The 27,495-nt window shown below is 43.7% G+C and overlaps 1 protein-coding gene across 1 annotated transcript in view; it reads right to left on the bottom strand.

Moving 5' to 3' along the window:
- The window catches only part of LOC121282841 (von Willebrand factor C and EGF domain-containing protein-like), a 159,605-nt gene extending 132,712 nt beyond the window's left edge, over nucleotides 1-26,893 (bottom strand). The window contains exon 1 of the mRNA XM_041196654.1: nucleotides 26,740-26,893. Within this exon, the coding sequence (XP_041052588.1) occupies nucleotides 26,740-26,762 (23 nt within the window). The 5' untranslated portion in view covers nucleotides 26,763-26,893. The remainder of the gene's footprint in view (nucleotides 1-26,739) is intronic.
- Between the last annotated feature and the right edge of the window lie 602 nt (nucleotides 26,894-27,495).

Raw genomic sequence — 27,495 nt, 5'->3', positions numbered from 1 at the left:
TGTCCATAGGTTCTGGAAGGTTGAGCGCATAATGAGCCGGAAGAAAGGGAGTGCCACTGTGCACACACTAACTGATCCACTGTCCTTGTTGCTCCTTTCAGCATCATCAGCGCAAGGCCCCAAGGAGGAACTGCAGGTGCCCCCTCTCATACCGGGGGGCCCTCAAGTGTCACTTGCGTCACACCATTTCTGCGAAGCAGGCACCAGCGCAGATATTAGCACCTTGGTGGGCATTGGAACATCGGCTAGTGCCCCTGGGCACAATAGAGGGGGCACTTCACATTCGCTGGAGGATGGGCAGAAACAGCCAGCAGTCAGCAGACTGCAGGGGATCAGGCACATGCTCAGTCGGTGCCTAATGATGTGCCTCTGGAGTCGTCACGGCGCAGCAGCTGCAGGAAATGCGGCCGGGTGTGCGGGAGCATCTGGGAGTGATACATGATGCTATGCTTCGCTTGGTGTCTGTGGTGGAGGAGTCCACGTGCAGCATCATTGATGCAAAGATTACTGACTGCAGAGTGCTGACCTGACGGTTCAAAGTATACAGAAAGCTGCTGGAATTCATTCTGAACTGCTGCAGATCACACAGGCAAGTTTAAAATACTTCCTCCAATAAATACTCCACAAAGCAGAGTGATGACCTCACTGAGTCCTTTTATCCTGCCCGTGAATGAGGTTCTTGGAAAAATCTCTTACCCGCCTGCTGGTTGCGCCTATGTGCTGACCAAGATCACATGGGCATCTGAAAATCACCGTCAGTTGATGAATTAAGGGCCTTAACTAGCCCGTTAATTAATGGCAGGCATGCATAGAATTTCATCGCGCGCCCGCCCAGCAAAATATCGTGATGGCGCACAGTGATGTCAGGATGCTCGCCCAACATCACCGCGCGTCATTTTACACGCTGACGTGTGGGTCCCGCCCCCCGCACGTCAAACAGAAAATTCTGCTCACTATTTTCCTTCAACTTTATTGTCCTTTTGTTTTGTTACCATCATTAAATTTACCTTCTTGATGATGGTTTTTGACTCACTCTCCATTCTGCTTTCTGATAGCCCATTGAACTATGCCAATTCTGAATGCTTGATTTGATCACAGTCTTTCTCTAATAGTTGACCCGAATTCTTTGAATCATAGCTTTTGATTATAAATGTTAAAAGTACACAATTTAAGTTGTGGAATTCTCCCTTTACTTGGTCATGTCTCAATCATGTTTGGAACTGATCCACCATCAGTCCTGATTTTGGCTCAGCTGATTTCTCACAAAGACTTTGCCTTCACACTGGAATGATTAGTTAGTGCTGCTTCAGTACCATCCCAACCAACACTCTCCCTAAACTAATCAGGGCATTAATAAAGTTTATTATTCTTCTACAACTTAATGCAGCAGAGACCTTTCCTGCTCAAGTTCAGGGTTATTGAATTTAATCATTTCTGTTTTCTGTCCTTTCAATGGGCAACATGGGAGAATGTGCATCTAATACAGGCAGCACCAAGCCAATGCTGTCACGCTCAGGACAGATCCTTGAACCACATGTAGTCAGATAATGCTTATGTAGAATTGGTTTCAAATGAAATTGAAATCATTTGTTTTCCAAGGTCAATGTGTTCATTTTCCACATTCAGCCAGAGCTAAATGTGTTTTCTCCAGGACTCCACTCCCTCTGCCATGCAGATATATATATAGGTTTATAGTTGATCTCCCATGGCACTGTCTAGATTAAATGTAATCTAAAACTAAATGGGGATTAGAAAGCAGGACATAATTGGATCACAATGAAAAGCAGAATTCAGTCTCCCTTTTCAGTCATCCATCCTGTCCTTGTCTTTGTATAAGATTTTCACAAATATGGTAAATTGGGAAGCAGAAAGTTAGGAATGGATCCAACACAGAAGATTCTCTTCAGAACTAGATTGAAAAGCTGAGAGGCACAAAAATGGTGCTACAGCACCATTATTGGTGAGTGTGTAGTTAGCACATGTCAAGTTTATACAGTTTCCGTTGTAAATATTGACATGGAATTTATAATGGAAAGGTTGATCAAATATACTAAGTCAATCTCCTGTGGAATTTTACATGGTAAATCAGAGAACATTGTCTCTTACTTAATTTTCTCTTCCTGCTCCCATATTGGTGCTTTTCTCTTTCTTCACTCCAGTTCTGCTTCTCCTCCTATAAGTTTTCATTCTGCTTCTTTGTCTTTTTCTTCCTTCCTTTTGGGTGGGAAGTAGTGGATGGTACGGCATGGCTTAAGTGTAGTGAAGGAAGGGGCCGTCAAGAGTTACAGGCTGGGATTGGAAGAAAAACATGGCCCTCAAGTGCTTCTTTCCCACCCCTTCCCAATTACTAATGCTTCCCCTTCATCTGACTCCATTCTGTCCCCATTCTCCCTCCTACCACTGCCTCTTCTTTGATAAACTACCTGCTGCAATCTTTTATCCCCCCTTGACCTTTAACTTTCCATGAAGAGTAGGGGATGAGGTCAAAGGCCACCTCCCATCCCTCTCATACCCTATTTTCCTATCTGTTTCTCTTGAAGAGTCTTCATTTGTTTTCAAAGCTTAGCTTGTTTTTTCCCTAAAGAAATCAAGTTAAAATGAGGAAATAAAGTGCCTCGACACCAACACCCATCTAGGACCCTCCAACCCTGCCTGTCCCTCCGTCCCCACCCCATCTTCCAATCCCAGCCCCAGCCATGTATTCACTATACCCCCTGATCTTCCCCTCTCCGACGCTGAACGTTCAGTGCTTAACAAAGGACTTAGTTTCATACCCTTACGCCCTCATCTCAATGAATTTCGGGCTCGGCATGATGCTGAACTCTTCTTCTGCTGTCTTCGTCTCTGGGCTCACTTCTTTGGGCAGAAATCCTCTCCCCGTTCAACGGATCCTTTTACCCACCTCCAATATTCTCCCTCCACCTGGACCCCTCCCTCTGGGTTCTTACCTTCTCTTGATCTTTTCATTGAGAACTGTCGGCGTGACATTAGTCGTCTCAATTTCTCTGCTTCTCTCACCCATTCTAATCTCTCTCTCTCTGAACTTACTGCACTCCGTTCTCTCAGGTCCAACCCTAACATTGTCATCAAACCCACTGACAAGGGTGGTGCTGTTGCTGTCTGGCGCACTGACCTCTACCTCGCGGAGGCTGAACGTCAAATCGCAGACACTTCCTCTTACCTCTCCCTGGACCATGACCCCACCACTGAACATCAAGCCATTGTTTCCAGGACTGTCACTGACCTCATCTCCTCTGGGGATCTCCCTCCCACAGCTTCCAACCTGATAGTCGTCCAACCTCGGACGGCCCGCTTCTACCTCCTACCCAAAATCCACAAACAGAACTGACCCGGTAGACCAATCGTGTTAGCTTGCTCCTGCCCCACGGAACTCATTTCTCGTTATCTTGACTCCCTTCTCGCTCCCCTTGTCCAGTCCCTGCCCACCTACATCCGTGATTCCTCTGACACCTTACGTCATATCAACAATTTCCAGTTCCCTGGCCCCAACCGCTTCCTCTTCACCATGGACGTCCAATCCCTCTACACCTCCATCCCCCACCAGGATGGTCCGAGTGCCCTTAGTTTCTTCCTCGAACAGAAGCCCAAACAATCCCCATCCACCACGACTCTCCTCCGTCTGGCTGAACTTGTTCTCACACTGAACAATTTCTCCTTCAACTCCTCTCACTTCCTCCAAATAAAAGGTGTGGCTATGGGTACCCGCATGGGCCCCAGCAATGCCTGACTCTTTATGGGGTATGTGGAACATTCCTTGTTCCAGTCCTACTCCGGCCCCCTTCCACAACTCTTTCACCGGTACATCGATGATTACTTCGGTGCTGCTTCATGCTCTCGTCGGGACTTGGAAAAAATTATTAATTTTGCTTCCAATCTCCACCCCTCCATCATTTTCACGTGGTCCATCTGACACTTCCATTCCCTTCCTTGACCTCTCTGTCTCAATCTCTGATGATAGACTGTCCACCAATATCTATTACAAGCCTACCGACTCCCACAGCTACCTCGACTACAGCTCCTCACACCCCGCTTCCTGTAAGGACTCCATCCCATTCTCTCAGTTCCTTCGCCTCCGTCACATCTGTTCTGATGATGCTACCTTCAAAAACAGTTCCTCTGACAGGTCCTCCTTCTTCCTTAACCGAGGTTTTCCACCCACGATCGTTGACAAGGCCCTCAACCGTGTCCGGCCCATCTCCCGCGCATCCGCCCTCACGCCTTCTCCTCCCTCCCAGAAACATGATAGGGTCCCCCTTGTCTTCACTTATCACCCCACCAGCCTCCGCATTCAAAGGATCATCCTCCGCCATTTCCGCCAACTCCAGCATGATGCCACCACCAAACACATCTTCCCTTCACCCCCCCCCCATCGGCATTCCGTAGGGATCATTCCCTCCGGGACACCCTGGTCCACTCCTCCATCACCCCCTACTCCTCAAACCCCACCTATGGCACCACCCCATGCCCACGCAAAAGATGTAACACCTGCCCCTTCACTTCCTCTCTCCTCACTGTCCAAGGGCCCAAACACTCCTTTCAAGTGAAGCAGCATTTCACTTGCATTTCCCCCAACTTAGTCTACTGTATTCGTTGCTCCCAATGCAGTCTCCTCTACATTGGAGAGACCAAACGTAAACTGGGCGAGCGCTTTGCAGAACACCTGCGGTCTGTCCGCAAGAATGACCCAAACATCCCTGTTGCTTGCCATTTGAACTCGCCACCCTGCTCTCTTGCCCACATGTCTGTCCTTGGCCTGCTGCATTATTCCAATGAAGCCCAACGCAAACTGGAGGAACAGCATCTCATCTTCCGACTAGGCACTTTACAGCCTTCCGGACTGAATATTGAATTCAACAACTTTAGGTCTTGACCTCCCTCCTCCATCCCCACCCCCTTTCTGTTTTATCCCCCTTCCTTTTGTTTTTTTCCAATAATTTATATAGATTTTTCTTTTCCCACCTATTTCCATTATTTTAAAATCTTTTATGTCCCCCCACCCCCACTAGAGCTATACCTTGAGTGCCCTACCATTCATTCTTAATTAGCACATTCGTTTAGATAATATCACCAACTTCAACACCTATGTGTTCTTTTGTTCTTTTGTCTGTGACATTTTTTGAAGATCTGCTCCTATCACTGCTTGCTTGTCCCTACAACAACACCCCCCACCCCTCCACTTCTCTCACCCCACCATCACCTTAAACCAGCTTATATTTCATCCCTCTCATTGTAAAGAAAAATCAGTTCTGTTGAAGGGTCATGAGGACTCGAAATGTCAACTCTTTTCTTCTCCGCCGATGCTGCCAGACCTGCTGAGTTTTTCCAGGTAATTCTGTTTTTGTTTTGGATTTCCAGCATCCGCAGTTTTTTGTTTTTATAAATAAAGTGCCTGTCTGACTTTCTTTCTATTTGCACATTTCTCTCCCCCTTCATTTCATAGGTGTTAGAAATTAGCATCTGTCTTATTAAGCCATTAACGATAACCTTTTAATAACTGTCAACAACCACTTTTCCTTTTACCTATTGCTGCACTCTGACAGGGAAGACAGAGGATGCAGCGGGGAAGGAATCAGTGGTGGAGCTGGATAGGAGGAGAGGTGCCATATTCCAGCCCAAAGAGGAAGAGGTGCCAGGAGGGTCTCAAAGGCCACACTCAATAGGATGGGTGACCAGGAAGGTCAATTTGCTGAGTTTCACACCAAGCAGTGGCAGCAGTGCTACAATAAGCAGTGCCCTCATGGATGTGGTCAAGGTCATTGACTGTATCTTCACGTTACGTCTCTGACCCAACATACCACTGCTCAATGCACCAGACCTTCCTCCCACCTCACCCATCACTCACCTAACAGCATGCCCTGGCATTCAGGACTCAGGCGTAATATCTAGATGCACCACCTCAGCCTCACACACCTACCAATGCTGCCAGCCTCACACACACCTCTCACTGCCTCCACATATTTCTACTTGTTCAGCTATGGCATGCACGTCACCTAAACGTAGTGCAACACAATCACTGACATTCTCCATTCTCTCTTGCAGGACCTAATGGCACATAATGGAAGGGAGTAGAGCAGGACCAATGAGGGATGAGGACCTCTGCATCTTCTGAACCCTGTGGAGGAGACAATTGTCTGGATCATAGGGATGGCTGATATGACAGGTGAAATACTGTCAACATTTCCATATTTTAAAGATTGTAAGGTTCCCTCAAAGAGTTTTTCCCCAATAACATCACGGGCAGGATTTTTACCTTGTCGGCAGGTGAGCCCGGGAGCAGGCCCGGCCACAATTTCACACTGACTGGTCAATTAACAGACAGCCAGCATGAACTGATGCCTGGGTGGGGTAGGGAGGAGGATGAGTGTGGAAGTCAGCACATACGCGCGGGTGCGCTCAGTGAAAGCTCCCTGAAGGCACAGAGCTGCCTCAGGGAGCTGAAGATTTTTAACGTCAAAAATAAGGAATTGAAAAATGAAGAAAACATGTTCCCTCACGTGACACTGTTCTGTAAGCAAGGACATGTTAAAAATGAGTTTTAAAAGTTTATAATTTTTTAAATCACTGATCGATACCTCATCCCGCCCATGGGTAAGGCTTCGCAAAAAATGCAAAGGCTGCTTGGCCTATTTGTTCACCCACCACCCATAAGGTTGAATGGGCAGGGAAAAATTCAATTAAATTAATTAACTAATGGGCTTAACAGCCCTCTTAATTGGCGGTGGGTGCACTGCCTACTCCCACGTGCGCCCACCAACCGAAATATCGTGCGAGTGCGCGATGATGTCGGGGCGCACGCCCAACTTCATCGTGCATTACTTTACTCCCATTCAGGTCGGGCGCACGCCCGCCCGATGAAGGGATAATTCTGCCCCATCAGTATAAAATGTTTTGGCATCCTTCACCTCAGAACTGCCACTAATGACTACTTTCTTCCAACATTAAGAAATATTGTTACTGGGAATTCAATCCCAATTGCACATTCCTTTGTGCCATTAATAAGGTTAAAACTGGTGTCTTCATATTTCATTAACTTAGGCTCAGGCAATGAACACCAGCCATGCCAAGACTTTATTTCCATCTGCTTCTCTCACAGTTTCAGTCTCTGGTCCCAGCCTCTGTGTTCTCCTTGGTAATATGCAGCACTGGTTCCTCCTCTACTTACATTCAATAAGCACTCTCTCTGCTAGTGTTTTCTTACATTGCACAAAACTGACATAATGTTTTATCATGTCAAGGGCACAATCATCACACATCAAAGCATTACTGCATTAAAGACTTCCAGTACCACTCAGCCCCTGACCTCATTACAGCCTTTGTCTAGGCATGGACAAAGGAGCTAAATTCCAGAGGTGAGGTGAGAGTGACTGCCCTTGACATCAAGGCAGCATTTGACTGATTGTGGCATCAAGGAACCCTAGCAAAACTAGAGTCAATGGGAATCAGGGAGAAAATTCTCTGCTGGTTAGAGTCGTACTAGCATAAAGGAAGATGGATGGTGGTTCCTGGAAGCCAAATCATCTCAGCCCTAGGATATCATTGTAGGAGTTCCTCAGGGTAATGTCCTCGGCCAAACCATCTTCATACTTCATCAATGACTTGCCCCCTATCATAAGGTCAGAAGTGAGGATGTTCACTACTGTTTACAGTGCCATTCACGATTCCTCAGATAACAAAATCCCTGTCCAGATGCAGCAAGACCTGGACAACTTTCAGGGTGGTCTGTTAAGTAGCAAGTAACATTTGCTGCATATAAGTGCCCAGGCAATGACTATCTCTAATAAGACAGGGTCTAATCACCTCACATGACATTCAATGGCATTACCATTGCCAAATCTGCCATCATCAACGTCCTAGGGGGTTACCATTGATCAGAAACTTAACAGAATGAGCCATAAATATTGTGACTACATGAGCACCTCAGAGCACCTCCATGAACACCTGGATATTCTGTGGCAAGTAACTCACCTCCTGACTCCCCAAACCCTTTCCAACATCTAAAGGCACAAGTCAAGAGTGTGATGGAATACTCCCCACTTGCCTGGATGAGTGCAGCTCCAACAATGCTCAAGAAGCTTGACATCATGCATTGCAAAGCAGCCACTCTATTGCCACTCTATTCTCTACATTAAACATTCACTCCCTCCACCATTAGCACACAGAGGCAGCATTGTGTATCATTTACAAGATGCACTGCAGCAACTCACCAAGGCTCTGTCGACAGCAACTTCCAAATCTGCAACTTGCACCACCTCGAAGCACAAACACATAGGGACACCACCACTTTCAAGTTGCCTTCCAAGTACCTTTACCACACTAACTGCAATGGTTCAAGAAGATGGCTCACCACCATCTTCTTGAGAACAACTAGGGATGGGCGACAAATGCTGGTCTTGCCAGCAATGCCTACATCCCATGATTGAATAAACTTGTTCTATTAGCTCAAATATCACGTTAATAAAAAGCAACAAAATAGTGTTAAATGAACTGTACCAACTGCCTGAAATATACTGAACAGGTAGGAAGGTTCTCGATGAGGAAAAGCATCCAATAAAAATGAACAAGTGCCTCCTTCTGTGCAGTATATGAACCTAAGAAGATTTTCTTAATGACCCAAGTACAGATAATAAAATAAAATTTACAACATAATAAACAGATAAAAACATGTATACTGAACAAAAAAAAATCATTAAATTTACCCTGAAGCTTGCCTTTAATGAAATCTCTTCAATTACTTTTTCCACCATTGATCTGCACCTCTCTTGTGCGACCTGGCTCAAGTTCTGCTTCTTTCCATAACTATTATTGTCACAGGCTTCCCTGAATGAAGAGATTCAACCATGTAATGGACTATAAACCCAAGGGTGTACCAATTTCAAACTGTGTGCCACATGACAGACTACTAAACTAATGAGGATGTTTTTTTAAAAAAAACAAGAACCAGCTATACTATCACTGGCTTTCTCCAGCCCTGTCTATTATAGTCATAAAAACATGTTAGTGCCCCTGCTGGTGTCCCCTCAGAAATACTATCAAACACTTTGTTGCAAAGTTTCCCTTTCTGGCAATTGTGGCACTTTGCATTCCTGACCGAACATATATGCTGCATTCAGAATCTCTTGCATTGATCATTGGGTTGTTGTTTCTCCCTCTATAGAAAGGAAGCAAGACATACATCGAAATAGCACTTCTCACATTGACTGGAGGTCTCAAAGTGCTTTACAATCAACTAAGAACTTTTTGAAGTGCAGTCAAATGTGCAGGAAACTCCCACGAACAGCAATGTGATAATGACCAGATAATCTGTTTTTGTGGTGTTGATTAAGGGATAAATATTGGCTAGGACACTGGGGGTAACTCCCCAGCTCTTTGAAATAGTGCCATTGGATCTATTACATCCACTGAAGCAGGTAGGTGGCACCTCCAACAGTGCAGCACTCTCTCAGCACTGCATTGGAGTGTCAGCCTTGACTTTTGTGTTCAAGCCCTGAGGTTGGACTTGAGCCAAAAAACTTGTGACTCAGGGGCACCAACTAAGCCATGGCTACATGTTTCAGTTTGGAAGAATGTCTTCACTAGGTGCTTTTCCTATTTGCCATGACCTCCTCCATATCTTGAAATCTACGTAATGTCAATAATCCTTGCTGGTTGGTGCCCTTGTTATTTTTCTTTATGTAAGAAGCGGTACCATTCGTAATGTGAAAAAAAATAACAGACAAATAAGGACCAGCTGGTGCATCGAGACTGCCTCATTCAGTCGTGATGCCTTAAATGCATCATGATTCACAACAGCCCATATCCACCACCAGCCAAGTAATTTCCTGGGATAGGCAAAAAATATATATACTTTTTAAAAACCCTAAGGCCAATTTAAGTAGGAAAAAAATCTGGAAAATTCCTCTTTGACCCCTGTAGGCAAACAAAAATGACTCCAGGTAACCACATCTGACCATGATTTATATTATAAAAACAGAATTACCTGGAAAAACTCAGCAGGTCTGGCAGCATCGGCGGAGAAGAAAAGAGTTGACGTTTCTAGTCCTCATGACCCTTCAACAGAACTTGAGTTCGAGTCCAAGAGAGAGTTGAAATATAAGCTGGTTTAAGGTGTGTGTGTGGGGGGCGGAGAGATAGAGAGAGAGAGAGGTGGGGCCCCACACACACACCTTAAAACAGCTTATATTTCAACTCTTTCTTGGACTCGAACTCAAGTTCTGTTGAAGGGTCATGAGGACTCGAAACGTCAACTCTTTTCTTCTCCGCCGATGCTGCCAGACCTGCTGAGTTTTTCCAGGTAATTCTGTTTTTGTTTTGGATTTCCAGCATCCACAGTTTTTTTGTTTTTATGATTTATATTATTTTGTTTTCTTACTACTTCATGTATGTGGAGATCTCTGTTCCAGCTGCAGACTGGTCTAGCTCTCTTGTGGAGGTATGCAGTGAATCAGCACTCACCCCACTGCCCGCAACTCATTGCATGGGACACTATCTTCTGGGAAAAGTAATTCTCGACATCTAACCCAGTTTTGCCCTTATGTAACTTATGCACACAATCCCTTATCCTCCTTCATGTATTAGATTGAAATAGTATGTGAGCATGGATGCAGTCTAGTTCTTTTGTGAATGTAGAGTCAGTGCATCACCGAAGCACCCAGCTTTTTAAGACAACCTGAACCTTTTCTATAACCACCCAACGTATTTGAGTGTTCAGCCCAGATTCACTCAGAACAGGCAGTTTCTTCAAAGCTGAAATCAGTCCAAGTTCAGAAAAACATGTTCTCACCCATCCTGTCCAATTGTGGGAAAAGAATGGGATGTCCCTGCAACCTATAAGTAGCACTTTCAAATGCTTGATTTTGAACATCTTAAATTGCTGCTTTGGTAACAATTATATCTGTTTGTAGAATCTCATACTCAGCCTGTTCTGTGCCATGCACTTGTAATGCCCCAGTATAAAATCACTATGAAATGCTAATGTTTACAAGATTCTCACCCTCCCTATTCCATACTGTTCACCAGATTGTTTTCTTCCCTGTATCTTCATGAGAGCCACTTTGCTTGTAAAATACAGTATCTCCTGTGGATAAAGAAAGTTTGTCAAGAAGTTTAAAAAGAGTTGTTGTATAAACACATTTGGAAATGGAAATGGACTTTTTAAAATATAATCACCAATACTTTATCGTTGCAGGGTCAAAATCCTTAAGTTCCTATCTAACAAAGCTGGGTGTACCTACACCGCATGAACTGCAGCAAGTCAAGAAGATGGCTCAACACCACCTTCCCATGGGTAATTGGAGATGGGCATTAACGCTGGCCTTGCCCGCGATACCTACATCCCATGAACAAATAAAACAAACACACATGAACCAGTGAACCTGCCAATATTTGGATCCCCATTCTTGGCCTCTGAGGGTTCCACAGCCCTTCTTATCATCCTTGCAGATAAGCATACAGTCAGAGGTGATTTATACAGGGATTACTGACACATAACTTCCAGCTAACAGCTCATTGACACCAAGGGCTTGTCAAGAGCTCTGACAAAATTCCTCATGGAAAAAGTTATAAGCTCAGCTGATCTGAAATTTTCAACACATCTATTCACACTTATGGTTAGTTCATGTTTAAATAGGAGTCCCAAAGTCCAGGGCACCACCAAAACAGAACAGAAAATAAGCTAAGTCAGGAAGTCTTGACTGAGATGACACCAAGCTAGGATTTGAAAAAAGGAAATTATTTTGCAAGAAATAAAGATTGAGTGACATGTGGTTTTCTGTGGGTTTCAAGACTTGGCAAAGAATATGCTCAAGTAGGAAATGCTAGAATAAATCTTGATTTCAATAGTTAGGGTGCAGACAGAGACAAGAAAGTTTGTAGTGCAGAGAAAAAGGTTGCAACTTTAGATAAGAGATGGATCCTTTATTGATTATCTGACCACCATTGGGGGGTAATATTCCATAACCCACAGCATCACAGTACTCTAGCTTCATGTTCATAGCCATTAACGCTTCTTGTGTCATTAATTTCAGATAGCAACAAAGTGCTGTTCTACAAATGTGATCAGGGAAGCGGGGAATAGTGAATATGACATCATTGATTTAGGCATACCTCGGTTAGGAGGGGAAAGTGCACCTAATTTCTGTTCATTATCCATTTGTTTCTGCTGAAAAGTATACAACTGCACATAAGGACAGAGCAGCAGAGGTCAAACATGGGCAAGGAAACATCCTGCTGATTACCACATACTGCCCTCAGCTGATGAATCAGTACTCCTCCATGTTGAACACAACTTAGAGGAGGCATTGAGAGTGGCAATAGCACAGAATCTACTCTGGGTGGGGGACTCCATTGTCCATCACCAAGAGTGGCTCAGTAGCACCACTACTGACTGAGCTGGCCGAGTCCTAAATGACAAAGCTGCTAGGCTGGGTCTGTGGCAGGTGGTGAGGGAAAAAACATACTTGATCTCATGCTCACCAACCTGCCTGCCGCAGATCATCTGTCCATGACAGTATCGGTAGGAGTGACCACCGCACAGTCATTGTGGAGGCAAAGTCCTGCCTTCACATTGAGGACACCCTCCATCGTGTTGTGTGGCACTACCACCGTGCTAAATGGGATAGATTTCAAACAGATCTAGCAACTCAAGACTGGGCATCCAACTGACGCTGTGGGCCATCAGCAGCAGCAGAATTGCACTCAAACACAAGCTGTAACCTCATGGCCCGGCATATCCCCCACTCTATCACTACCATCATGCCAGGGGATCAACCCTATTTCAGTGAAGAGTGCAGGAGGGCATGCCAGGAAATAACTAAAAATGAGATGTCAATCTAGTGAAGCTATAACACAGGAATACTTGTGTGCCAAACAGCATAAGTAGCAAGTGATAGACAGAGCTAAGTGATCCCACAACCAATGGATCAGATATAAGCTCTGAAGTTCTGCCACATTCAGTCGTGAATGGTGGTGGACAATTAAACTACTCACTAGAGAAGGGGCTCCACAAATATCCTCATCCTCAATGATGGGGGAACCCAGCACATCAGTGCAAAAGATAAGGCTGAAGCATTTGCTACATTCTTCAACCAGAAGTTTGAGTGGGTGATCCATCTCGGCCTCCTCTGGAGGCCCCCAGCATCACAGATGCCAGTCTTTAGCCATTTTGATTCACTCCATTTGATATCAAGAAATGGCTGAAGGCACTGGATACTGTAAAGGCTATGGGCCCTGACAATTTTCCAGCAATAGTATTGAAGACATGTACATCAACACTGCATCTACCCGGCTATGTGGAAAATTGCCCAGGCATGTCCTGTACACAAAAAGCAAAAAAATCCTACCCAGCCAATTACCACCCCATCAGTCTGCTCTTGATCATCAGTAAAGTAATGGAAGGGGTCATCAACAGTGCTATCAAGCAGCACTTGCTTAGCAATAACCTGCTCACTGACGCCCAGTTTGGGTTCCGCCAGGGCCACTCAGCTCCTGACCTCATTACAGCCTTGGTTCAAACATGGACAAAAGAGCTGAACTCCCAAGGTGAGTTGAGAGTGACTGCCCTTGACATCAAGGCCACATTTGACATTTACCATTGTCCAGAAACTGAGCTGGACTAACAACATAAATACTGTGGCTACAAGAGCAGGACAGAGCCTAAGAATCCTGTGCCATCAAGGAGCCCTAGCAAAACTGGAGTCAATGGGAATCAGAGGGAAAACTTTCCACTGGTTGGAGTCATACCTAGCACAAAGGAAGATGGTTGTGGTTATTGGAATTCAGTCATCTCAGTTCCAGGACATCAATACAGGACTACCTCAGGGAAGTGTCCTTGGCCCAACCATCTCCAGCTGCTTCATCAATGACCTTCCTTCCAGCATAAGTGGGGATGTTCGCTGGTGGTTGCACAATGTTCAGCAGCATTTGTGACTCCTCCAATACTGAAGCAGTCCATGTCAAATTGCAGCAGGACCTGGACAATATCCAGGCTTGGGCTGGCAAGTGGCAAGTAACATTTGCACCACACAAGTGCTAGGCAAAGACCATCTCCAACAAGAGAGAATCTAACCATCACCTCTTGACATTCAATGCTATTGCCATCATTGAATCCCCCACTATCAACATCATGGGGGTTACCATTGTCCAGAAACTGAGCTGGACTAACCACATAAATACCATGGCTACAAGAGCAGGACAGAGGCTAAGAATCCTGTGGTGAGTAACTCACCTCCTGACTCCCCAAAGCCTGTCCACCATCTACAAAGCACAAGTCAGGATTGTGATGGAATATTCCCCACTTGCCTGGATGAATACAGCTCCTGCAACACTCAAGAAGCTTGACACCATCCAGGACAAAGCAGCCACTTGATTGGCACATCTACAAACATTCACTCCCTCCAACCCCGTCGAACAGTGGCAGCAGTGTGTCCAATCTGCAAGATGCACTGTAGGAATTCACCAAGGCTCCTCAGACTGCATTTTCCAAACCCACGACCACTACCATTTAGAAAGTCAAGGGCAGCAGATAGATGAGGACACCACCACCTGCAAGTTCCCCTCCAAGTCACTCACCACCCTGACTTGGAACTATTTCGTCATTCCTTCACTGTCGCTGGGTTAAAATCCTGGAGCTGCCTCCCTAACAGTACTGTGGGTGTACCCACACCACATGGACTGCAGCAGTTAAAGAAGGCAGCTCACCACCACCTTCTCAAGGGCAACTAGGGATGGGCGATAATTGCTGGCCCAGCCAGTGAAGTCCACATCTCATGAATGTATAAAAGAAAAGCTACTTTTGCCACCTACCTCACAGCTAGGGAATTGGCTTCAATGGGTCTTTCATCCTTGATCCTGTAATATTGTTATCATAAAAATCCTTACAAACCTTCCTGCTATAATATACAGACTTTTGCAAATCAAGGTCAGGTAGTCTAATCACTACTTCCTAATTTACCTCTTTTATCTTACCCCTTTCAAACTCAATGTTGTCCTACATATGTGCCTAATCCCTTTGCCAAGATGGGGTTGCCCCACACAAGGGGACCCGTCACGCCAATAAAATTTCAGTCAATGATGGATATGGAAACAAACAATGTCATAAGATGGCAAACAAATTAAAGTTTTACTAAATACCAGGTTAAACTAGGTAGCACTCCCCTCCTCACCCCACCCCCGGAAACAACTGCAGGGATCATAATGGGCAATTAAACCGCACCCATTAATTGAAGTGCAGACAATATGCTTTCAGGTATCCAGGAAGCACAGCCTGGCTAGGAAGAGGAGGAACAGCAAGAAGAGACTGATGATGAAGCCACGTCATCACTTGATTTCACACACAGTCACCAGCTCAGGTACTGAAAATGTGTGTTTCCCACACAACCTGCACTTGATGAGACATCGGGCACGATTGTGATGCAGACAAGGCAGCGGACAAGCACAGGTGCCAACTCATCAGAGGGTGGAGGTGCACTGGGGTTCTGCCGCAGAAGTTTCAAATGAGCACTTCGATGGGAAAGGCTTTGGAAGAAGATTAATAGGTATGCACAGTAAACTGTTTGGTGCATGGGAAGTCTGTCTAAAAGCTTGTAGTCACTTTCAAGGGCCATGGGTGAATCCAGAACCAACATGGCACAGGGCTTCTTGCAGAAGTGGTGGCCAACTCCATCAACACACTTGTGGACCCACCCATAGATGCAACGTCTCATGGCTGATAACTCAGCTTCCATTGCAGTACAAGCTGTTTCTACCAAATGTCTGACTGCTGCCAACATGGCAGTAAATACCAGTGTTCAAAGTGCTTTCAGGGTGTCCGTTCAGCATTTAGTCCTCCAGAACATTGCTAGGATTGCACTGGTGCCACCCTGGGGAGTGGCACTGTCTCCATGGAGCACAAAATTGTCTTCTCTCAAAATGACAGCATTTGTCCTCCTATCCACTGTCAGTACTCTGTCAGTGCCTATCAGCCAGCCAGTCTAGCTACCATGCCAAAAGGTATACATTAAAGCTAGGCCTCCAGGCCCAGAACTGCTCAAAGTCATTCTGTAGGACCATCTGCAGTCTCCCCTCATTGAAAGTCAGCAGCCTCGCTGCAGCAACTGGTGTAGCACTACATTGGAGTACCAAGGCAGGCAAAGGCAGATGGAAGAGAACCAGTAAAGGAATGTACAAGGGTGATTAATTTATTTTTGTATACAGTATGGCATGATTTAATTCATAAATTTGTTTTCAATGTTTATTTAGCAGCTTGCATATTTGTATAGTGGCTAAGATAACAATGACAGATGGGGACTGTTAGTGAATGGGGAATTGGGGTTGCAGTTATTGGTATCTAACTTGATTTAGTTCTTCACATACAGATAAGTGAGAAAGGCTGCCTTCCTTCCTTTCCCTCCTGCTCATGCTCTTACAGTGTTTTCGCCTGGCAATGTTCTGCTCCGTCACATTTCTTGTGACAGCGTGGTTCTTATTGTGTGCATGCTGCACATGTGTGCATGGGTTGCATATAGGAGTCATGAGCCTTGTGGTCGACAGATTGCCCTCGCCATCCAGTAGTCACCCTTTGGTTGGTATGAAGGCTAAAATGCAGATAACACAGTGGGCTGCTGCAAAGTGAAGGCAACGTGACTGCTGCCAGGACACCAAGTTTTAACATGAACAATCCAATTGGTCCAAGGAAGTGGGCTTCATTTTGTGTTTGTCCTGCCTGCTTATCTCTAGCAAGAGGGAACAAAATGAAGCCCACTTCCTTGGAATAGAGACCCTCAGTGATCCTCTTTATGCAACAGTGGGCGTGATATAGCTCCAGCCCGGAAGGCACCAGACACATAAAAACTCATCACCACAGTCACTACCACTGGCATGTGGTCCTTGCCCTGCTCTGAGGTTGGTTTTGTGGCTGCAGCATGTGGCAAATTTTAGTGAGGACATCTTTAGTGAAATGCAGATGTCTCACACTTTGAGAAACAGGTAGAATAATTTCCTGCTGAAAACCCTTCTGTCCCTCCTCCTCTTCCAGCAGCTTGTCCTGTTCTACATGGCCTCTGTTTATACTATAGGTCATGTTGCATTTCAAGGGAAGGCCTGCTAATACACTTAGGCCGAGAAACAAGTGGCTTGTGCCAAAGTCTTGAAATCAGCAAAATGTCTTTCAGCATCTGCCACACCACTCCCTGTAAACATTTGCAAATTGAAGCAACTGTAGAAAGCACCAAACTCTTGTAGAATCATTGCAAGAGCCAAAAAAATTCAAGCAGCAAATAATCTTTTACACAGTTGCAATCTCAATAAATATCCCTGCTGCAAGATCCTTTCTGTTACTTAAGTGTGTTAAGTACTGCAAGTTTAGGAGAGGGAATAAGCTGGAGCATGGATCTGCAAAATGGCAGTGCTGACATCAACTCAGCTTTGCATGCTAATTGCTGTCATGATCTACCTGTTCTGCATACTTGCAGAGGACATTAGCCACATGAACTCCAACACCTTCACCAGGATGGTTTCTGACGTGATTCACATCATAAGTGTGTCTGTGTACAGCATACATTATTTCAAGCCCCATGTGGCACTCAAAACACCCAAACAATGGACATTGCCAAATCCAATTTCACGTCTACCATTTACTCTAGCTGGAGCTCCTTTAAGAGAAAATGATAGCAAATCACTTCATCCCAGCTCTGCCCCTCCCCGGAGAATCATCAAGTTAAACAAAAATGTCTCTTTAAATAACCTGAAGGAGCCCTACAAAATTCTTTGGTCACAAGGTTCTGTGAACTGACTAACCTCTTCCAAAACACTTTTAAAATACCTGTGAATGAAGCTTTATTTTAAATAAAAACTTGTGCTGCTAATCTTTTATTGCAGTTATTATACGGTAATGATGTTTTTTCTACAGTGTTTCTGTTTTCCTAGGAAGTGGCCCACTGTGCACTCTGATACCACCTGAAAAACACCAACATCTGGTTCCCATTCCCACACATCTGAATGAATGATCTGGAGCCTGGTTTCTGCAGTAATAACAGTACCCATTTTGCCAGCCTCACTAGCTAGCTCTAGCTCAGCTGTACAAATGTTGTTTGAGTTCATGTGAAGCAAATAGACTTTCAGGACATGAGGAGATGCGGAATATGAACAGAAATGGCAGAGGCCCAGCAAGGTAAATGTTAAATTAACATCTCTCCATTTCCAAACATCTATTTGCACTTTTTCCTGTCTTCTCTATTTTCTCTCCTTCTCTTTTGCTGGGGGCAGTGTATCATGTTGAGGTCCACAGGAACCAACCACCATCTGGTACTATGTTCAAGTAGCCGCTCAATATGCATGTAAATGAAGCTAGTCAATCTTGCCCTTACCCAGCAAACACATGTGCATGTTTTGGAGCAGAGGTCAATGGATAGTAATCAGGACCAGGAACTCTGGCTGATTCAATCTCATTCTTGCTGAGGTTTTGGCACATACATGCAGTACATTTGATTTCCTTTATCAACAAAACACATAAGGATCCATTTTATGTGTCGATGTAAGTGATACCAACAGTCAGGTCTCAGTAAATATAGTCATACTGAAAGGGTTGCCAACAAATGGACAGCTACTTCCCAATAAACATTAAATTTCAACTTCCCAAACCTTTTCCCATTCAAATCCATTTTATAGTTCCCAAAGGACCATTCACTCTTACCGTGCAGAATTCCAAAGGAATCAGATCCTTTTACCTATTCTGGGGGAGGCAAGGCTTAGTGGTATTGTTGCTAGAGTAGTAATCCAGAGAGCCAGGGTAATGTTCTAGGGACCTGGGTTTGAATCCTGCTATGGCAGATGGTGGAGTTTGAAGTTAATTAAAAAAAACTGGAATTAAAAGTCTAATGATGACTATGGAACCATTGATGATTGCTATAAAAACCCATCTGATTCACAAGTGTCCTTTAGGGAAGGAAATCTGCCATCCTTACCTGGTCTGGCCTACATGTGACTCCAGACCAACTGCAATATTGTTGACTCTTAAATGCACTCTGAACAAAGGGCAATTAGGGATGGCCAATAAATGTTGGCCTAGCCAGCGATGCCCACATCCCATGAATGAATAAAAAAATTGTCCATTGTATGAAATTTCAGATAGAAACAAAAGTTCCAACTTTAAGAAATGTACAAATGTCCCAGGTGCTGCAGCGCATTTTGGAAATCGGATCCATTCCCCACTAAATAATTGCCCTTGTTGAGTGTTTTGTGTTGCTTAGAATGAGCTGCTGACTGCATGACTGTGTGGGTAATGAGTTGAAGGCTTGCCAGACACTTCAGGAATCTGGAATTTATAGACCCTGGCCCACGTACGTGGTTACTTGGCCAAGTAGTTAATGTGTTCATCAGGATTCAATTATAATCCTCATCACACCATTACCTTTAGAATGACACAGTAGAATGATTGAATTTATTACAAGGACAATGAAGTCTGGGGCCCTGAGATGCATCAGACTGGGTCATAATAGATTAAGTTCAGAAGCATTATATTTGGGCATAAATCATTTCAGCCTAAGTAAAGTGATGGACTTCACACAAGGAAAATTCTCTTTCCCTCCCCACATATGCCACTGTCAAATCATTTCATGGTAAAATTTTCACTGAGGTTTTCTTAATTGCCTGCTGTTAACTGCTGTAGAAGAGCTGTGGAAACCCAGGAAAAAGTACGTAAATGCTGTTTTCCCTCATATTTCCCAGGCCTCCACATATCTACCACCTAAATCGCAACAGAAGATAGGAGAACTGTCCCAGTGAGCCTACCCAGTGTCATTAGGCATAACCCACAACCTGGGATGTTGAGAGGTGAAAAAGCTCAAAGGGCCACTAGTATGTGACAACGAAGTGACTTTGGAAAGGCTTTTAAAGATGAATTCTTGGTTGTTCTATTGGGGGAGTGATGGCAGGGGAAAAAATCCAAGGAAATGTACCAGAAGCAATGAGAATACATTGTCCCTGGTTTGCTGATAATGCTGTCACTTACAAGTGGGGCGAAGCAGTAGGATCACTTCTAGTACTATATAGAGATAATTGTCGATCCAATTCCCCAACGTTCTCTCCAGCAAGTGGGGGTAGTAACACTTTCCAATGCATTCCAGATCCTAACCACTCGCTGTGTGAAAAATGTTTTTCCTCATGTCGTCATTGCTTCTTTTGCCAATTACCTTAAATCTGTGCCCTCTGGTTCTCGATCATTCCACCAACAGGAATAGTTTCTCTTTCTACTTTGTCCAGTCCCCTCATGATTTTGAGCACTCTATCAAATCTCCTTCCCTAGTCCAAGGAGAACAACCCCTGCTTCTCCAATCTGTCTATTTAGCTGAAGTTCCTCATCCCTGGGATCATTCTCATTGAGTCTTTTCTGCACCCTCTCTAATGCCTTCACAACTTTCTTGAACTGGATACAATACCCAGAACTGGATACAATACTCCAGTTGAGGCCAAAGCAGTGTTCTCTATAAGTTTAACATAACTTCCTTGTTTTAATATACCATGCCCTTATTAACAAAGCCCAGGATGCCATATGATTTATTAACCACGCTCTCAAACTGTCCTGCCACATTCAATGATTTATGTACATATACTAGGTCCCTCTGCTCCTGCACCCCCTTTAGAATTGCACCATTTATTTTATATATTTTATATTGTCTCTCCACATTCTTCCTACCAAAATGAATCACTTCACACTACTCCGCATCAAATTTCATTCGCCACTTGTCTGTCTATTCCACTCTATGTCCTTTTGAAGTTCTACACTATCCTCCAAAAGAACATACTCTGATCTTCCTTCATTTCCTGGCATCCTGAGATCATTGCCTGATTGTTTTATAACCAAGGGCTATATTTCCTGAGTCACTATCTGGCAATGTCAAGCTTCACTCCACACCTTCATCCTCCAGCTCAGTGACTCACCAGTGACAGCTCCACATCGACACTATCTTGGCAGCCACAGTAACTGCACTTGGGTTGGTGAGTACAAGAGAAAGTGAAAGTGACAGGGCTGCGAAGTATCTGGAACTGGTGTCAGAAATACTGGATTTGGGATCCCTGCCTGTTTCATTGTACTCTCTCTCAGTTTGCCAGATCAGAGAACACAAGTGAAAATCAATAACTTATCAACAACCTAACCTGAAGAAGAATCATACGGACTCAAAATGGTAACTTCTGTTTCTCTCTCCACAGATGCTGCCAGATCTGCTGAGTTTTTCCAGCATTTTCTGTTTTATTTTCAGGTTTCCAGCATCCACAGTATTTTGCTTTTAACTTATCACAGTTCTGTTTTCACTGAATATCACCTTAGCTTGAAGATTGCGTAAATTGATTGTTCAAGCTCTGATCGGTTATCTTAATGAGAGCATATTGGATCTGCTGTCAGTTACAATGCACGTCTGTGGGGAGAGGACATCAGATTCTCCATTTGCTATAGCTTGGGAAGGGTTATTCCCCAGGATTTAAATGGTCTCGCTTTCCTTTGCTGGATCATCCACATACTGTTGGCTGGTATGGTGTGCTAACTTAGCCTTGAGGAAAAAGCAGAAACTGAAATGGCAGCTCCCACCTCCAATCTTTACCTCAAATTGTTGTTAGTAATCAAAGTAACAGCAGGCATTGTAAGGAAGGTGGGACATTGGAGGTGAACTTCAAAGAACAGACATGATGTGAAGAAATATTAAGTGGAGGCATCCATGTGGGAGACACACTGGCACATGGAGAAAAACATGATCTGCAAAAAAAAAACATAGATCACCTTGTAAGAAAGTCATTGGGATTGATGAAGTGCCAGTCACTTCCTTTCACATCGCACAAGCAACATTGGTAGATGTATTGCCTCCAAAAAATGCATCCTTCCTCTGCTTAATTTCACAGTATTACTTCCGTCTCATTTTCTGTAAAGTTTATAATCTGTTTCTCCTCTAATTATCTAGTTCTTCAAGTGAAGGAGGACCTTCACATCTTACATTCTTAGATTCTGTTTTCCTCTGTCTTTTCCCCAGGTTTTCTGAACCTGCCTGAGTAGAACTGCCCAATTGTTGGCAGCACTGTCATACCAGTCCGGTCCAAAAATATTTAAATTAGCTGGGGTCAATGTCCATCTCAATGGGCACCACCAGTACCGCTAGTAGAGGGGGATGCCAGGGATTAAGGGCTCCAAGAATCCAATTAGCAAAGTGAGAAACCTACTGTTTCTCCAGATGCTTAAATAGCAAAGCCTTGCTGAAAAAAATGCTCTTCCTGGTTTGGGGGTTGTGGTGGATGCAGGGGGAGTGGTGGGGGAAGGTGGTGGGGATGGAAGGAGGAGGAAGAGAAAGTACAATTGACCAAATTTCTGAATACTTGATGCAAGTATTTGATCTTTTGGGAAACTGGAAATTTCAAATCCATTTCCATTCTCAATGACAAATGGCAGGATTGTTAATGAGAGACAGGCAAAATTTGGTAACTGGTGTTGTTGTCAATACTTTCAGCTTGTTAGAGCTAAACACTCCAGGGTTTTCTAGTCCTTCTGTTACAATGATTAAAAAATGGATTTTCATTTAAACTGAATGCAATCAGGGGTACAATTCCAAATATATTTGCTAGTTAAAAGAGCTGTCTACCATGAATATTGGACTGTTTGAAAATGGGCACTCACAGATCATAGGGCAGAATGTTGCCCTTGGTGGGCAGGCTCAGCAGGGACAGTCGGGAAGTCGACCGCTGCCTGCAATTGGCGCCACGCCGCGATTTCAGCGTGAAACGCGAGTGGCAGCACTGAACGCTGTCTGTGTGCGGGTGGTGGAGGAGGGCAAGCGGGGCCAGCGCTAACTTCCCGTAAGCATGTGAATGAGCACTGCATAGTCTCCCTGAGGCACGGAGATGCCTCAGGGAGATGAAATGCAATTAAAAAAAATGATAAAAATTTAATAAGACATGTTCCCTCATGTGATACTGTCACATGAGCAGGGACATGTTATTAATTCAATTGCAAAGCTTTTGCTTTATTTTTATTTGCTTTTAGAAACCTCATCCTGCCCGTGGATGAGGTTTCCAAAAAAATGCAACGGCCACTTAGTCTTTTTGCCTGCCCACCAACTGTTAGGTTGGACGGGCAGCAAAACATTTAGCTTAATTGATTATTTAATGGCCTTTACAGGCCTTTTAATTGTCGGCGGGCACGCTGCCAACTCTGGCGTGTGCCCACCGACCGAATTATCGTGCCCTTGGTCGGCCGATGTCAACGCGCGTCATTTCACGCTCGACTGGATCAGGGGCGCACCCGCCCGCTGAGCAAAAATTTCTGCCCATGGTTTTACATAACTAGGATTCTGAAATTGATTTGTCATGGCATAGTTGATTTGTTCACTGTTTGCAGAGGCACTATTCATTCATCGAATTTTAGCCTGAAGGCACCACTATATCCAGCGAGGCCTTGTTAACCAAACAATTCTCTTAAGCAACTAACTTGGCAAATGAGCAGATAAGTAGTCACTTGTGCTACCAGCACAAGCACTCGTTTTCTGGGATAACAGAGTCAGTTGCAGGAAAGAAGACAGATACTTATTTGGAGTGGAGGTGCACTCAGGAGAAAGGAAATTAAAGGAAGCAGAAAGAGGAAGTAAGAGAAACAAGTAGAGAAGGTTTGTAAAAGAAAGAAACAGAATGGTGATCATTGGAGAAGTTTGTAAAATGTTGTTAACAATCCTCAAACTGAACAAAACAAGATGAAAGAACTAGTAATAGACTGTAGGAAAAAGCCAGTTAATAATTTGGTGCCTATGATGATTCATGATGTGGCCATTGAAACAGTTACTAACTACAAGTATCTAGGTATCAAAATAGATGATAAGTTGAATTGGAGAGAACAGTTTACAGATGAGATGGTCAAGGGACATACACAATTATACTACCTCATAAAATTTACATCCTTTCGAGTAACTCCAACAATCATGAAACTCTACTCTATGGCTGTAGTTGTGAATGATATCCTTTTTGGAAGTGTCGCCTAATATTGTTGTCTTAGGAAAGTAGACTCTTTAAGGACACAGAGATTATTGAAGTAGGCAGGAAGGGTATTTGATGAACAGATCTTTCTTGACAAAATTGACTTAGAATTTTGATGAAAGTAAAGAGTGTCATAACAATGAGAGCCACCCCTTGGTTCAGTATTACTGCTGGTAGCATTCAAGGAAACGCCTACAATTCCTCGGATGTAGGACAAATTGTTTTTTGAAACAAAAACAGAAAATGCTGGAAAAACTCAGGAGAGGTTTAGCAGCATCTATGGAGAGAGAAACACAGTTAATGTTTCGAGTCCATATGACCCTTCTTCAGAACGAAGAGAAGTGAAGATGTGATGAAATTTATACTGTTTATTGGGGGGGGCGGGGGTGGTGGTGGCCAGCAATAGGCGAGGACAAAGGAGACATTGACAGAGATGCCATGAACTGGAGGACAAAGGCAGTGTTAATGGTAGTGGTCAGTGCTAAAAAATGGTGCTGATCATGGCATAAAGATAAGAAAGCAGAATGTGATAATAGCAGAACAAACGTAGAATTGTGTGAAAAAACAACATGGAACAAGTAACAGAAAGGCCTGTAGGCACTGCTAACCTTCTATTCAGCTCCATCTGCCCCACCCCACTTAAACAGTATAAATTTCATCACATTTCCACTTCTCTTCAACTCTGAAGAAGAGTCATGTGGACTCGAAACATTAACTCTGTTTCTCTCTGCACAGATGCTGCTAGACCTGCTGAGATTTTCCAGCATTTTCTGTTTTTGCTTCAGATTTCCATGCATCCACAGTATTTTGCTTTTACATTAAATTGTTTTTTGAACTTGTTTGTGCCCATCTCTTTAAAAAATATTAACAGGTTTGATGCATGGATGAGGATAGGCAATCATGGTGCAACATACTAACTACCTTTAATGCAGTTTTTGATACATTTTTAATTAAAAGTTAGACCTCTGTGATAGGATACTTTTCTTTCTTTTTATTGTTATTATTCATTTATATGTAATTTTTAATGTAGCAAGCAACACACTCGAAATGAATTTCCATATGGATAATCAAGTGAAATTGAATTATATTGAGAATATGAGGTACACTGCATAGTACAGAAATTACATAATAGGAAGAGGCTGCTCAGACCGATCTATTCTGCTGTTTTCCTTGCACATGAGCTGTAGCCCATCTGCCTGCCTTATTCCAATATCCCTCGATCCCAATTTCTATCCATCACTCATCTAAGCTGTTCTTAAACATGGCATGGTCAATCACAAACTCCAACAGCACATTCCATAGTCTTATTATACTTCATGCAAAAAATCTCTTGTGTTTAATATCTACATCCTCTCATTCAATGACAAAAAACAAATCTGTTTTATATACTCTGTTCCATCCCTTCATAATTTTAAACACAAGTTTTTCTTCACATTTATATTTCCTCATACAAGACAGCACCCAACAGAACCTTAGCCGTAGCACCTCTATGCTTCAGTTGCTCATTTTACTAAGTCTGAAGTGACAACAAACATGCTCTAGATTTCAACACCAATTAGTAATCATGCTCAGAGAGAAAACAATAACTTACATTGAAATAGCATCTTTGACATAGGATAGGACATTTCATAGTGGCATAAGCAGACAAAAATGGACACCAAACCAAACGCCTGCTCAAATTTTTGAGAGTTTTAAGGAGGCTCTTAAAGGAGGAGATAGTGGTAGAGAGGCAGAGGGATTCAGAAAGATTGTGGGGCCTGAGCCTAGTGGGATGATAGCCCAACTGCTAATGGTGGAGTGAAGGAAGTATGGAATGGATAAGAGGCCAGTGTCGAGTGGAGGAATTGGGAAACTGGGAACCAATGTAAGTCAGCAAGGTCAGAAGTGATTGCTGAGTGGGAGTCGGTTACAAGCAGCAGAATTTTACTTGAGGTTACGTTCAGAGAGAGAAGAGGATGGGAGGCCAAATAGGAATAGTCAATAGTCTCCAGCACAGCTGAAGTGCAAAAAGGAAAAGTTTCCAATATTAGTTACAGAGAATACTCGGCTGAGGTTGAAGCACGGTTGGACTTTATCTTGTTCTGTACCTGTCATAGGAGTGGAGAAAGCAAGAAAGGTGTGTTCCCATTCACTGGCAATGACAGTTCACATCTCAGTAAACACCAAAAAAAAATCACAGAAACTTGAAAAAATAGGTCACTGAGTGGAACATTCCAGGCAGTTGAAGCATGGTAGATAATGGGTAAGGTGCTGACATGTGTGTGTGATTGTTTTTTTAATCAGTGCAGCCCACACAACCCTTTATTAGCTGCATTCTTGAAAAACAGAGATTTATTGATGTGGTGTGGAAACCTAATGACCTTGGAGTTAATTAGTGGGAGGATTTAAGATCAGGAGGGTGGGCCCCTAATGTTTATCCTGCAGTGCCGACAGACTTATTACAGATTATGTGTCCATGGTCACGACTTGTTGAAGCCAGCGATAACAGTTTAATCAGTTAGCTCATGGGTTTGGGTCTTCAAATTGAATTAACAACATGTAATAGGACCCTGAAAGACTTTCAGCTTACCACAGCTTCTGGACAGATTTCAGAGCCTGAACAATGCTAACTGGCATTTACTTTTACATTTAATCCATGTGGCAGATGGTATTTACTCCTTTTTAAAAAAATAATCCAATTTTCTCTCCTATCCTGATGGCATGGTTTAACAAAGGGCTGGTTATCCACCAACAACTCACCGAAGTGTCCGATCTTCACACATCAGCCAAGGCAGCAAGTTGTCTACAAGCTATTGATTAACAGCAGTCTCAGCCAAACCCACTACAGTTCCTCTTGATATTCCTGCATGGCAAGCCTTCGATCTGGGAGTCATCGGTTAGTGTGTTCTGTGCCTCTGAGATATGCAGAGATGATACACCAGGTTTTAATGTAAAATAAAAATCCTGTTTAGACAAGTGCTTTTTAAAATGTCTGCTCTCATGCTTACAGCTGCTTCTCTCAGTTTAGTTTCTCTTCTGTAACCACACCCAGAGTTGACTAATAGCACACAAAACAGAGAACAGTCATGGACACATATAATCGAACAATGAACGGTTGAATACTACAGGTAGTGATCAGGAAAAGGACCCCATGGCATTCTTTAATCCACTCAGAGACGCTCATTGTAGCTGCCTCAGCTAAGGTCAGTTAACTCAGCACAGGCAAAGGATCAAACTGAATCCTTCTGCTCTGTATGGTCTGATGTTACATCAGATAGGGCAATTATTCACTGAATTTGGAGAGCTGTAGGCATTTACTCAGCCATGAGGTATGTATTTTCAGATTTTATTATAATTTCCCTGCATCTTGATCCTTTTTGAAGGCTAAACTCTGAAGTAAAATTCATGGAATCTGTTCTTACACTGGAGTTCATGGTTCATTTAACATTGGCTCGGCTCCATGGTGTTCTTACACAGTATAGTTTAAATCATCAATCATTAGCATTATACCTTGGT

This window comes from Carcharodon carcharias, chromosome 10 (genome assembly GCF_017639515.1).
Source record: "Carcharodon carcharias isolate sCarCar2 chromosome 10, sCarCar2.pri, whole genome shotgun sequence".
Lineage (NCBI taxonomy): Eukaryota > Metazoa > Chordata > Chondrichthyes > Lamniformes > Lamnidae > Carcharodon > Carcharodon carcharias.
The sequence above is the reverse complement of the archived record's forward strand: the minus strand, read 5'-3'. Positions and strand labels throughout refer to the sequence as shown.